The sequence below is a fragment of the Oenanthe melanoleuca genome, chromosome 2 (genome assembly GCF_029582105.1).
Source record: "Oenanthe melanoleuca isolate GR-GAL-2019-014 chromosome 2, OMel1.0, whole genome shotgun sequence".
Lineage (NCBI taxonomy): Eukaryota > Metazoa > Chordata > Aves > Passeriformes > Muscicapidae > Oenanthe > Oenanthe melanoleuca.
Window position 1 is genome coordinate 69,505,518 of NC_079335.1, and position 13,654 is coordinate 69,519,171.

Here is a 13,654-nt window from a genome sequence, read left to right on the forward strand (position 1 = left end):
TAAATTCAAGCCTTCATATGATTTCTGTGTAACCCTTTTCCAGTTTAATCCTCTCTCCTTTCAGTCTTTACAGGGTAAACCTCTGACAGAACTCAAGTGAAGGTTTATCTATGCCATTAAAACAGGTCAAATTTCTACAAATTACCATGAAATTATTTTATCCACTTTTTTTCCCTTTAATTTCAATTGAAATTAAATCCCTGTAAGAGAATTAACAGCTTTGATCTATCCCATATAGTAGGGATTAGTGTTCCCAAAAAAGGCAATTTGAAAAATGTGGCAGTGGAAAATAAATGTATGAATACCTTCTCCTTCATTCTTTTTTGCTTGGGAGAGTGTTATGAGTAAAATATATGGATTTTTTCCATGTCAAAACTGGAGAAGCAGTGATGATGATTTTTATTGACATTATCATATACGTGTCCATTCCTACATTGATGTTCAGCTTTTGCATCCTGCTCCTCCTGTGCCCTTTGCCCTATGGAAAGAGAGCCTGGACTGCCTCTTTCCCTAGTTCCTTCCTAAGGGAACAGCATCCAGCTGCTAGCAGTGTTGGTCCCCAGTGTTCATGTAGAGGCTGGTACCTCAGTGGCCATGGACATCTGACTACTTTCTGACGTAGAAAAAAGTGATTTCTGACATGAGAAATCACTTTGTAGACTTCAAAAGGTGAGGGGGAAGACAATGTTGAATAAAAGGCGTTGGGACAAGTTCTCGTGCACGCAGATTTATTGGCAGGGTTTGTAACTGACGGCATGTGTTGGCTGCAATGGTGAAGAAAGAAAAACAAAATAGGAAAGAGTGAGAAAAGGGATGAGACAAACTCTCCCTGGTGGCCATCTAAGAGGAGAAGCATCAGGGGCACCCCAGATGAACATCCTTTCCTGCATGTCCCCTCTAGCTCAGCAGGTCCCTGTGACCCTTAACCTTGTGACTGTATGGTTCTCTTCAGGAGCTGTTTGGACTCCCAGATGATGGTTCCTCCATGGGATGTGCTGACTGGAGCAACCTGATGTGAGCTGAGATCCCTGCATGCTTGTGTTTGGGTCCCCTAATACAAGAGGGGGAGAAGGGCAGGGGGAAAGAGCTGGTACCCACACCAGTGAGAATCCTCTTCCATGCAATCCTGCACAGCACCACTGGTTGGGTTGGCATGGCCCATGAGATGGTCCATGGGCTTAACAGCCAAGTGGGAACTCTGGGCAATAGGCTGAGTCCTAAAGGCACTGTGCATGAACCAGAGCAACAATTTCATCCTGTTAAAGTCATTTTAGCACATGATTTGAAAGTCTTTGGGAAAGGCAGATGTCACAGGAAAATAACACAAGTTTTTGTGTAAGTGCTACAAAACCTGTTTTAGCTTCATGACAATGAAATGCTGTGATTTTTTTTTTTCCCTTCTGTCAATTTAGTTTCTTTGAACATGTTTTTGTCCACTTTTTTCATGTCATACACTTCTAGGCATGTTGTTGCTATGATTAATGAATTTTTCCAAGGAGGTGTTATGTCCTATTTTGGCAGTTCTCCTAAAGAAGAAATTAGTTTCCTTCCTTTTGCTTTGACATTATGCTACAACCACTCTGTACACAGTAACAGGATTTCATGACAGTCATCAAGAGCCTCCTTTTCTTGGCAATGTCTTGTTTTTCTTTTCTCTTTTGCCTAAAAATACATTATTAGAATAAACCATAATTTGCAGAAATTCCATCTATTCAGGTTATTAGCTTTCTGTAAGCAGAGTCATATAAATTTACCACGTTTTTCTTTTGCAGCAGTTTCTGAGCTGCTATATGAGACTATTGATTTGTGCAAAGGAACTCCAAGGCCCTTTTGTTCAGGCACTTCACTCATCTAAATTTTCCTACCAGATATACCCCAACCATGACCCTTTATCACTGTCTGGTTATTTTCCCTTTTTTCTGACACCTGCCACAAGAAATATCAGCTTACCAGGGCGTGTTGCCCTTTGCTGACACTTGAATATCTCAGGGAAAGGGGGAGGGGAGAGGAGAGGAGAGGAGAGGAGAGGAGAGGAGAGGAGAGGAGAGGAGAGGAGAGGAGAGGAGAGGAGAGGAGAGGAGAGGAGAGGAGAGGAGAGGAGAGGAGAGGAGAGGAGAGGAGAGGAGAGGAGAGGAGAGGAGAGGAGAGGAGAGGAGAGGAGAGGAGAGGAGAGGAGAGGAGAGGAGAGGAGAGGAGAGGAGAGGAGAGGAGAGGAGAGGATGCTGAGGGGGGTGTTAGCAACTTGGTTTCTTTTTCCTGTGAATTTTTTTTAAGATGGGGAGAGAAGTGCATGAATTATTCCAGAAATGTGTGCATCATGGATGCATACAATGTCATCATGATGCTTGATTCTCTATTCTTTTCCTAATAATGGCTGTCCTTTCATTTGCCCTTTCAGCACCTTCTGTCATTTATTTTTTCAAAGACCTATTCACAGTGAGTCTTGTATCTTTTTCAGAGGATGTAATAACTAAGGTAAAGCCCACTTTTGGAAGTGTTTGGTTAAAATTCTTTTCTTCATTCCTATTTTACATTTATCATGTTGGATTTCACCTGCTATGGCCCAGTCACAGCAGTGTGAATTACTTCTGCAACTTTTCCCATGTTTTGCTGATTTTGAATACCCTGAACATTATTAAAACCCCATCAATCGTTGGCACTTCACTGTTCCACTCCTTTTTTTTAAGCATTTAGGAAGACATTGAATAAACTCTTTGAGTTCACTGAATCTGGCCTTTCAGTGTAAAAGTTGGCCATTTGTTTTCTGCTCTCACTTCCTAATTTTTCCTTTTACCAACTAATTTTACCTCAATTCTCTGGAGCTGACCTATTGTATGGGATTCATGGAAAATAAACATACATCATCATGTACTCTTGTAAGATGCTGGAGCATGTTTTATTGGACCTGCTGTTTCAAAATGTCTCAGCATTAGTATCTGTGTCTTTATAAACGGGTGAGCTAATATTTTGGAACATATAACTGTACCACAATTATTGTTTAGCATAATGTAAACATATCCTTTTCCCCTTGATAGAAACAGGCATTTTAATTTGATTGTTCTGCTTTTCTTTTGCTGGAATTAACAGTTTTACTTTCTCTTATACTAGTTGATAAAATTCACTGTTAGGCTTCTTTTATGTCTAACATGTAGAAAAAACTCCTTGGATCTCCTGAAATGTGGTATATTCTTCTGTCATACTAGCTCGTTTGATTTTTAAATTTAAATTAATTGCTGTCATTGCACATATTTTCTGTGTATGTGCATGCATATCTTAACATTGATTTTCACATCCTTTCTAACCAGATTAGGTTTTTAGGTAGGTTATGTTTCTTTCACAGTTGTGTATGTCTCTTCATAGAAACTTTGAAAATGTTTTCAATGTATGTTCTTACTCGACTCCCTTCAAATTTGAGATATTATGCTTGGGTGTTGTAAAATTTCCCCCTTAAGAGTCCATGTGAAATTGGAGTTCATTGCTTAGGACTTGAGTCTCTTTACATATACTATATAATTATTTGTCTCTTTCCACTTTTAAAATGTGTTAATTTAATTGCAGTTTAGACTTCTGAATAGGATGCAGCATCCTCTAAGGCAGAAGTAAATACACTTGCTTTTAGTTTTATGATGGCATAGAAAGACAAGGCTTTAATTTTAATAACATGCTATAATACCTTTTTCACTGTCCTTAGATTAAATAAAAAAATAAATTATTAATATAGCATGAAAGAGGATATCAACTGTCCCTTTCAGAGAAAATGTTTGCTGTGATGATCTAGAATCATTGCTGCAATTCTAGATTTCTGATCTTGATATTTAACACAGTAAAACACAGACGGGAAAGATAACAAGGATGAGCAATCAATTCACTATCTCTGGTGGTTTTCACTTGTCTCATCACTGAAAAAAACAAAGACATAGCTTACTGTTATCTGGTCCAGTTAAGAGTGAAGTCAATGCAAACAGATGCCATTGTTGGGCTATATGGTGCTTTATGAAGTTGCCTTTCTGCTCACAGGGATTTAGCAGGGGTGCAGCAGAACAAATCTGTATTCTTGAGTGCTTAGAATATAAAGTGGCTGAAACAAGGGTGGAAGGATACAGCAGAAAGATGAGAAAGTGAGGAAAGGAATGATGGTAAAAACAGGTGTGAGGAGGTAAATGAAATTTTTTCTTTTCTGAGAGTGTTGAGGAATAATCTCAAATCTACTAGAGATGATGGTAGCTGTGTCTCCTCTTTCTGTAGCAGAAAGGACCAAAAGCTGTTATGAATTGGTGGGTCACTGCTGATGTTCCTTGGGTCACTCCTTCAAAATCTCTTGTCTCCTACTGATCCCATGCAGTGAAAGAAGAGGTTCTGTGTCACAGAAAGCAGTCACACACTAGACAGCCTGCAATCAGTTTATGTCTCGATTATTTCAAATATGAATTTTCCTTCCTTTCTAGGAGTCTTTCATCTTACTGTCACATTAATATGTGACTTTAGGAGCACCTTTGAAGGTCTCTTATTGTAAAATTATTTTAAATATCCATTTTAGTGCAATCAACTTGCCTTTATTCTCTCCTGTTTTGCTAATGGCTGTTGTTAATTTTTTGGCAGAGGCTGTAATGACTGTTTCCTGATGACAATTAAACACAGACCTGTGCACAAAAGAAAGGGATTATTACTCTGAGAGTTCTCTATGATCAAGAACAAGGCATGATTTACAGAGTTGTTTACTACTTCTGTGACAATCAGTAGAAAATAAAACTTTATATTTGGTAAAAACAGTGAAGTAATAATTTATTTTGGACATGATTTTGTGGAGTATATCTTGAAATCTTATTTAAAACAAATCTTCCTTGTTGACTTTTTTCTTGAGGTTTATGGCATACCAGGCACTTGGGAAAAATTGGTTTTATACAAAATTGATATTTAGCTTCTTCTATGTTTTATCCTGTTGTTGCTCCAAGTTCAAATTTCCTCTCCCAGTTTCTTTCTAACTAGGGAATGGTTCTACAATGCTTTCTATTCATAGTCTCTCTGGGCTTTCAGTTCTTTTTCTGAATTGCCTTGCTTTATTTTAAAGGCAGGGAGGGTACTGTGTCATAACTGCTTTATCCTTTTCTTTTCCTCTGAAGCACTTCTGGCTCTTAGTGCCAGAACACATGAGCATCCTGCAGGGTAAGGCCATGGTCCATCTAGCACAGTGATGTGTCTCCAGGAATTGCAAGAAGCTGCTACTGAAAGGCAGCATGCCAAATTGATCACTTTGTGGTCACTTTCCTTCATACCTTGCCAAGCCTCCATACATGTGTTAGTGACATCAGAGAGTACACTTCCCTGCCCTGTTTATTCATTGTTAGCTTATGGATAAGGTGTCCTTGAATTAAGTTAATATCTTTTTGATCCTGATAGTGTAAGTTCCAAAAAGTTGGTATCCACCAGGTAAAGGATAGTGGCTTCTTTTACCTGCCAGTTCCATTGAGCACCCTTTCTTCTGATGTTTCAGGGTTTGGTGAGCAACATTTCCACCTTCACCTATCCAATACTTCCATAATTTTATAGATTATTTCATACTTTTTATAGGTGATTTGGAACAGAAGCTGATTTTCATGCTCTGAATTTTTTTTTGTTTTATATGGGTCACTTGCTTTATTCTTTGAACATTGCCCAGGTAGAAGTTAGGGGGCTGGACTTCAGAATTACAATGGCAAAGAGCTTTACATATTTGCAACCTTTATACTGCAAACATAAAGTTTTTAATATACAGTTTATAGCTTGTATAAATACCCTTCTTATGCCTTAAAACACCCATTGTACTAAACGACTAACATAGTATTTGTAACTATTTTTTAAGGTTAGTAGGTCATACCAAATGATATGAAGCCTAGTTATTTCTTTAGAAAAGCTAGAGCATCTTCTGTGCTCTTAGGTGTACAGACAACTTTTGAAATCAGCGGCTGGAATGCAAGTGTCTTTCCAAGGGAAAATTATTCAATTAGCTGATGATTTTTGCTCCTTTTACACAGTGAGGGTGAAGCTGATCTTGAAAAACCTCTGAAAGTGATCCTATACAGGGCTGGTCACTTAGTTTGAGTTTTTGTAAACTTAACAGTTTAATGGTTACACAGTGAAAAGCCAAGACTGTTGCAGTTTTCCCAAAAAACTACAGATATTTTATTAGCTGTAGCCTTACTACTGCTGGCTGTGTCCAAAGGAGTGTTTTTCCCTAATTCACACTGAAATGGTACATTTAAATTTGCAGGTCAGCTTCTGTGCCAAGGTATCATGCTCCTCAAGGGGAAATTCTGGTCAGAGTAACATTAGCTTGAGTGAATTTTACACATGCCAAGCCTGTTTTGATTAACCATATTAACACAGTGTTGAAAAAGGCTGTCTAGGTGGGAAATTGTGAGTCATTGTTGGAATATAATTTGTATAGAATGAATGATTAGTATCTTTTTTACAGTTGTTCTCAGTACCAAAGCAACATCCCCTGTGATACCCTGTGTGCTAGGAAAGACGATTTTAATGTGTAAAATATGTTTACTTCACGTACTCTTTATAGTTAAGGCAACGCCACTGAGGAGCAGAAACTGGTGACACAAGGGAGACAAAGTGTCTCAGAACAGGTTGTATCCACAAAAAATCCATGGATTCATGGCTTGGGTCCACTGTAGTTTGTGCTGCCACAGTCCAAGCTCGTGGCATTTCCAATAGCAATGTCTGTGAAGCACCAATATTATCAACTTCATGCCAGTTCTCCTAGCTCATAGTCAACAGAATAGATTAAAGGCTGTAGTGGCCAATGTACATCTAGAGGTGCTGGGACAGAACTGCCAACATGAAAAATGCTCTTTAATGAGTTTAATTTAAAGAAGGATCTACTTCTCTATCTTGTGCAGCCTGAATCTTTCAATTTTATATGATGAAGATGTTTACTCATAGTTTTATGTTGTGTTCTGTGACAAGAATGAGTTTTTGTAAGGGTTTGTGATCGTCATATCCCACACCATGGTGTCATTTTACCATTTGGTGTCCAGCTCTCTCCAGTGGCATCACTGCAGCAATCTGTATGTGACCTTTTGCTGCCCTTCTGAAAGCAGCTGCACAAAATCTGCAGAGAAATCGTGTGTTATGTACCCATCCAGGCAGCTACACTATGGCAGTGCACTGTCCTTTAAATTGCTGTGGAAAGGAGCTGCTTACATAGTAGATGGCAATGGGGCCCTGCTGAGGTGTGGGAGAAGAAATACAGAGAGCAGCAAGAGAACAGAGAGCCAGTGCTGCCCAGCTGTGACAGCCAAGAGTCGTGGATACCCCTCAACAAAGCAGGAAAGCCACATACTTGTGTGTGAGATGTTACACCAGTGTTAACCAAAGTGAATGCTACATGCAGTGATGCACACCATCAGTGCCCAAGCACTCCCATGTCCCAGGTATGGATGACATAAACTCATGGATAAAGTGTCTGAGAATCAAATTCCTAAAGCAGTGTAAGTTCAGATCAGGACAAAAAGCATGTTTCAACTAGGCAGTCGTAGTGATGACCCACACAAAAGACTGCTTCCAACATAACAGTGACAAGCCTTGTGATTGTGGCACAATTTGGTGGAACAGGTTACTTTTAATAGTGTCTAAAATAGTGCACTGTAAATGAATGCTGTGTTTACTGGCCCGAACACACACCAAGTGCAGGCATGCTGTGATCATTAGCATTAGCAGGTCTTGCAGGGAGAGAGTGGGGTGTTTCAGAGCTCGCCATCACTGCTTTTTAATGTTGGTATCAGCAAAATTCTGCCAGTTCTTACAAAGTGATAATGGAAAGGGCCTCTTATGAAGAAAGTCAGTGCCATTGTCCATTCTGCAGACTGTGACTCACCACGAAGCCTGTTTCTCTTTCTACCTGCTCAAAAGCCTTTGTGTGTTAGCTTCTACAAAATTAAACTTAAATACACTGCCATTTAGAAATATTTGAAATTTTGAAATGTGTTGAAAGGTCCCATGTCTTACATATTATGTATGTCTACAGTCAAGACGAAGGGTAGGGTCCCGTTTCAGGCTACATGGGAAAAACAGTCTTGAGCCATTGTGAAAGAAAAAAACAACCTCTGTGATAAAAGGAGCTCTCTTGGGTCATTAGACTACTACTGAAAATAGGAGAAAAGCAGTGTGGCAAAGAATTAAAGAGCTATTGATTGGTGTCATTTTCTACATGTATTTTGGAGGAGAATTTCTTTCTTAGCATGACTGAGAGATGTTTGCAGCAGCATTCATACCAAATTTCAAGACTGCAAATGTATGCAAATCTAAGAACTGATGGGTCCATGTTTTTAAAATCAAGTGTTCTTTAACACAGTTCCTCTGCAGCCCAGCCTATTTGAGTGTGTAATGTCAATAGGGGCTGAACCTTCTAAAAGTGTTCTCTATAGCTGTTGAATGTTGAAATCATCCATTCATTTTGGCCAAGGAAAGCAGTGAGGTAACTTACAGAGCAGACAGTTGTTTACAGAATTTGGAGCTTATACAGTTGATATTACTAGAAGCATTGCAAAATGACAAAATCTTGTCTACGTGCTTAGTAGCCTGTTTTATGTCAAAGTTGAAAAGCAAAGCATTCTATCTTACATCCACTAATAAGTTTTGAAATGTTCTTAGCATGTACCACACAAATGGATTGAAGCCTTTAGTCTGGCTATAAAGTTAGATATCAAAAGGTGTGCAAGTTATATTTTTTTTGAGACAAACTAGTTAAAGAATAATACTTTTTTATTTTTTAATAATAAAATTTTCAGAAATATTTGATTGCCACATAGGCAGCTAGAAAGCTAAACTTGGAAACAACAAAACCTTGTTTACATGAAAAATCACTGAGAATGGGAGCCTTTGAAATTCTTCTTCCAGGACTTGGATCTGGGATTCTTCTTCAAACTGTTTTTCAATAATAAAATCAGAGAATGGTTTGGGCTGGAGGAAACAAAGGTCATCTACTTCCAACCCCTCTGACCTGGGTGGGACCTCCTTCCACCAGACCAGGTTGCTCAGGGTCTAATCCAGCCTGCCCCTTAGATGGAAACATGTTTTAGGCAGCTGGTCTTACATGCTAGTAGGGTATTTTGCCTTTGGCATCCATTCATCTTACACCTCTATTGGAGGACTTTTCACATCCCTTGTTGCTGCCTAACTCATTATTTGGGCTTTCCCCTCTACTGAAGTCTGTTTTCATGACAGAAGATGTAATCACTTTAACATGATTTCTCAGCAAATCACATTGGCTGTTGCCTACATTTTTCTTAACTTTCTGGACTCTTGATTATGAATTGCTGTATAGGCATTATTATAGACTGTTACTGCTGTAGGAATTAAAAGTGAAGTTGATGAGTTTTACCCCTTTTCCCAGCCTTTCAAAGGCACATGCTATGTTTCTCTTTTCTAGCCTACCAGAGCTTTCCACATCTTTCCCAAGTTTTGAGACTATCAGGTAGTTCTGTCAGTATCACAGTTCATTTTTCCTCAGCCAGGACAGTTTTAAAACATCACACTGGCATAACCCTTCTCTTACCTAGACCGAATTGGTACATCCTTTTCTTTGCTGTTGGTTTTACTGACATCTGATCACTGTGAAAACTTCTACGGAGGACTGAAAACAACCAGGTACCAAACACTTGTTTTCTTGTCCTGTCTGTTGGTAGATTGGAAGTGTAGAGATGCAAAGCAAAAACTTTGCCTTTTTCTTGCTGTATTTTCTTATTATCCCTCATTGCCTTTGTAGTTTTGTTTCATTTTGTGCCTTTGAACTATTTGACTCGAGTATATGGGAGAGCTGGCAGTGTGATAGATCAGGAAGGAGCTGGATTGATCTTAATGGAGGGATTGGAGAAAGATGAATGGATAGCAGAATTGGACATCCTTCTCCATCTGGTTCTGTCTCCATGATAGAAAAGAATGGCTCCACTGTCCTGCAGCTGCACATACCTTAGGCTTCAGTTTTGACTATGAAGTTGTCACATGCAGATGTGAAAAATACAGACTAAGGGAAATGAGCAGCAGATTACTCTTGCTCATACCTGCCTGGCAGCTTTCTGTGTTCTCTACTGTGTGCATGCAACAGTGAAGAGGATTGCAAGTCAACTCAAACTGATGGAAAGCCTTACATGGAGAATATAATTATATACAAGCTGGCACGTTTTCAGAATCGCCTACTTACTTATGTGTGCAAAACCTGATTCCCAAATCTAGTTACATTTTCTCAAATGTGTGGTGGGGTTTGGAACATAAGCATACCATCAAATATATATTTTCTATGTATAGCAAAGGAATCCCTTTTGCTGTTATGGGTTGGGCTGTGCATTTCTTCCATAAGGTTAGTTTGGACACTAGTACCCTTTAAAAGAAGCTGACAGGAGATTCTGCATATGGACTGTGACTTTCTGAAGCTGTTTTTCATTATTAAGTAAATGTATTACCTTAAAATATAGTGATTTTATGAAATTTGACATAGGTCATGTAGATACTCATGAAATACAATTTTGTCAAATCACATTTCTTGGCTGGGCTTGAGCTTTTTTTTATTTTTTTATTTTTTTTTGCATAAAAAATATATAATATATATAATGTATATTATATTCTGAATTTTTAGTTCCAGAATGTACAAAATCTCTCTGTATTGAAATTAAAGCTCTGTGAGGAGTTGGCAGATTGTTTTGTAATGCAGGTCACAATCAGAATTAACCAGTCCTGGGATAACTCTTTACTTGTACCTAGAGTATTAATAAAAATAAAAATTTGAAACTATGAATTTGAAGTAAAATTTGAAAAGTTTGGAGTATTCTGTAGGTCTTAAACCATATTTAGCATATTGAAGCCACACTTCTAAAGTATTATATAATGTAAATTTTTCAACATACTTAAAATTAATTCTTCCTAAATCAATTTTCTTTGGTGGCTAGCAGTGACTTCCCTGTAAAAAACTGGTGTGTGAGTTTACGCTGAAGACAGTTCAAAATTAAATGCTGTTTTAAAAACCTTATTCCACAGTGAATTTGACATGCTTCTTTTTGGTGTTGGTGTCTTGCACAGGTTTCATTTTTCTTGTTCATCATTTTTGTGGTGTACACCATGCTGCCCTTCAACATGAGGGATGCTATAGTCGCCAGTGTCCTGACCTCTGCGTCTCACACCATCGTGCTGAGCGTCTGCCTGTCGGGCACAGCTGCTGTGAAGGAGCACCTGGTGTGGCAGGTAGGTGCTTTCTGCACTTAGTCATTGACTGTGCCTGGAACAGCCTGCCAAATGAGCCAGGAGTGCCTCACTGGCTGCTCGGGAGTATCAGCTTATTTCTGTCTTGATTTCTGAGATGCTAATTCACAGGTAATTCACTTGCTGATAATGAGGGTGTCAGTAAAGTTATGTCTTCCTAAATTACACATGAAAGTGGTGGGTCTACAGCCATTAGCACTTAATAATGTAAGAACTTCAATTACTTGAAAAAATATGTGATGCAGATGTGCTGTAGTAGGTGCCCTACTCCTCTGGTTTGTAAAGCATGTTGTTCCTCTCCTCACCTCATTAAGGCCTTGCTTCCAAGACCAAGGATTTTTTACAAGTAGCAAAATGTCACCTTTGACATTGTTCCTTTGAATAGGCTCAAGTCAGCTGGGTTAAAGTTCTGCTGTGAAGACATTGCCCTCTACAAGTCTGCTGTAGTCTTGTCCTGCTTCTGTAATTCTCAGCCATTTATAGGAATTTTATAGCCTCACCCTGACTGGTCTCAATAATTGAACAAGACTGGCTGGCTCCAGACTCCATAACATTTTGGGAACCTGTGTGTGTTTGCAGTTGTGTCTTGAATTGTAACTCAACTCTGATAATCTACCACGACATACTGCAAATTAATAATTTGTAAAAACCCAAATATTAGGATTTTTTTTCCTTACTCTTTTAAAGATCTTTTAAATGATGAATTATTATAGTTTTAGTTGTAGTACTGTGACAATGCCAGCTGACATTGATATAAATCTGTATTTTTCAAAACAAAGGTAAGATTTCATTTTGAAAAAAAAGACATGGGTTTGATTTTTTAGTATAGTTATACCATGTTAAAGAAACGTAATTATTTTAACTTTTCAATCAAAACATTACTGAAGCTTTAAAGTGAAGATATTTTTATAAACATACTAAAAGAAAAAGACAGACATCATACTATTTATTGTGAATAAGAAAAAAGCAAATAATAGTTTCTACTCACCTTTTAAGACACTTACGGTTTACTTTGAAAAATACTGTGCCTAAAAGTAATTTTACAAATGTCCTGCCTTGTAAATTGCTGTTCAGAAAAATACATTTTATTTCCACTTACTGCTGCAGAAATATGTTCTATGGAATATTGAAATTGAAGTCTGGTAAACAAAATATGTTCTAAGATGTAATTCTCTGTAGAAGTTTTAAATTATGAGCAAGGTAGTTTTGCTTTTCTCTTGCTGATTTGGATTAGCTGAGTGGTTTTCTGTGGAGGTTGTGAAGTTGTGCTGTATGTTAAGCAAGAACTGTGGTCATCTGCAGTTAATATAGTATTTGAACAATTCAGTTACTGATATTTGTAGTGGAAAAATCAGGGAGAATATTACTCTTCAGCTTTTTTGTTAACCTATGGCTTTTATTCTGGGCATCGATACATTGCTAAAGCAGTATTAATATTTGCCACTCCTCTAAAATTGTTTTGGGTTATGTATATAATAATAAATTATATAAATATATAATTTACAATAATTTTATATTTTAATATAAATTTTATATAAATATATAATTTATAATAAATTATATAAATATATATAAAATATATAAATAAAGTATAATAAATTATTACTTTTTCTTGCCTATCTTTCTAGACCATTAACATTTGTTATATCTAAAGCAATACTTTCAGAAGATGTATTTTAAGACCCATCATGTCTAAAGAATCAAAAGAAATAAACCATGTTGTATGAGGCAAAATCATTGTCTTTCACCTCTTCTGTAACTTCCTCTTTCATTCAGAAAGAGTAGCAGTCTTTCCACAGTTTGTAAACTCGTTAAGAATGTTTAGTTTCTACGTTGTTACTAGTTTTCTATTCTGTATTTGTAAAATGTATTAAGTGTCAGGAATAGCTTGGCAGTTACTGGAGTGCACGGCATTCTTGTGAATTTGTGGGAAGGACTGAACGAAGCTCCCTGACTAAATTTCATTTGCCCTCTGTACATTTTTAGATTACTGTTGTTTATACTTTGGAGTGTAAGCAAAAATGTTTGTTTTGAGCTCTTTGTTTTTGAAAGTCATGACCAAAAATAAGGGCTTAGACTAGAGATGTTGATTGCCCGAAAAAGAGAAGTAACATTTGACAATTATATGCCTTAAGTTCATATAGGATATTATAGTATACATATATATATATATATGTATGTATATTTTGTGTATGCAGCAAGAATCCTTCTGTAGAGAATACCTGCATCTCCTTTATAATTACTCCCTATGTTTAAGACTTTCATTGTATCTTCACTGAGCTTTCTCTTGGCTGAACAGCCATTCTTCAATCTTTCTTCTTATGTCAGATTCTACTGCCTTATAATGTATTTGATAGGCCTAGCTGGACCTTCTTCAATTTTTCAGCATCTTTCAGTGACTGATTGGCATCCC

The 13,654-nt window shown here is 37.6% G+C and overlaps 1 protein-coding gene across 1 annotated transcript in view; it reads left to right on the forward strand.

Moving 5' to 3' along the window:
* The window catches only part of ADCY2 (adenylate cyclase 2), a 199,363-nt gene that overhangs the window by 50,738 nt on the left and 134,971 nt on the right, over positions 1-13,654 (forward strand). The window contains exon 3 of the mRNA XM_056485305.1: positions 11,062-11,223. Within this exon, the coding sequence (XP_056341280.1) occupies positions 11,062-11,223 (162 nt within the window). The remainder of the gene's footprint in view (positions 1-11,061; positions 11,224-13,654) is intronic.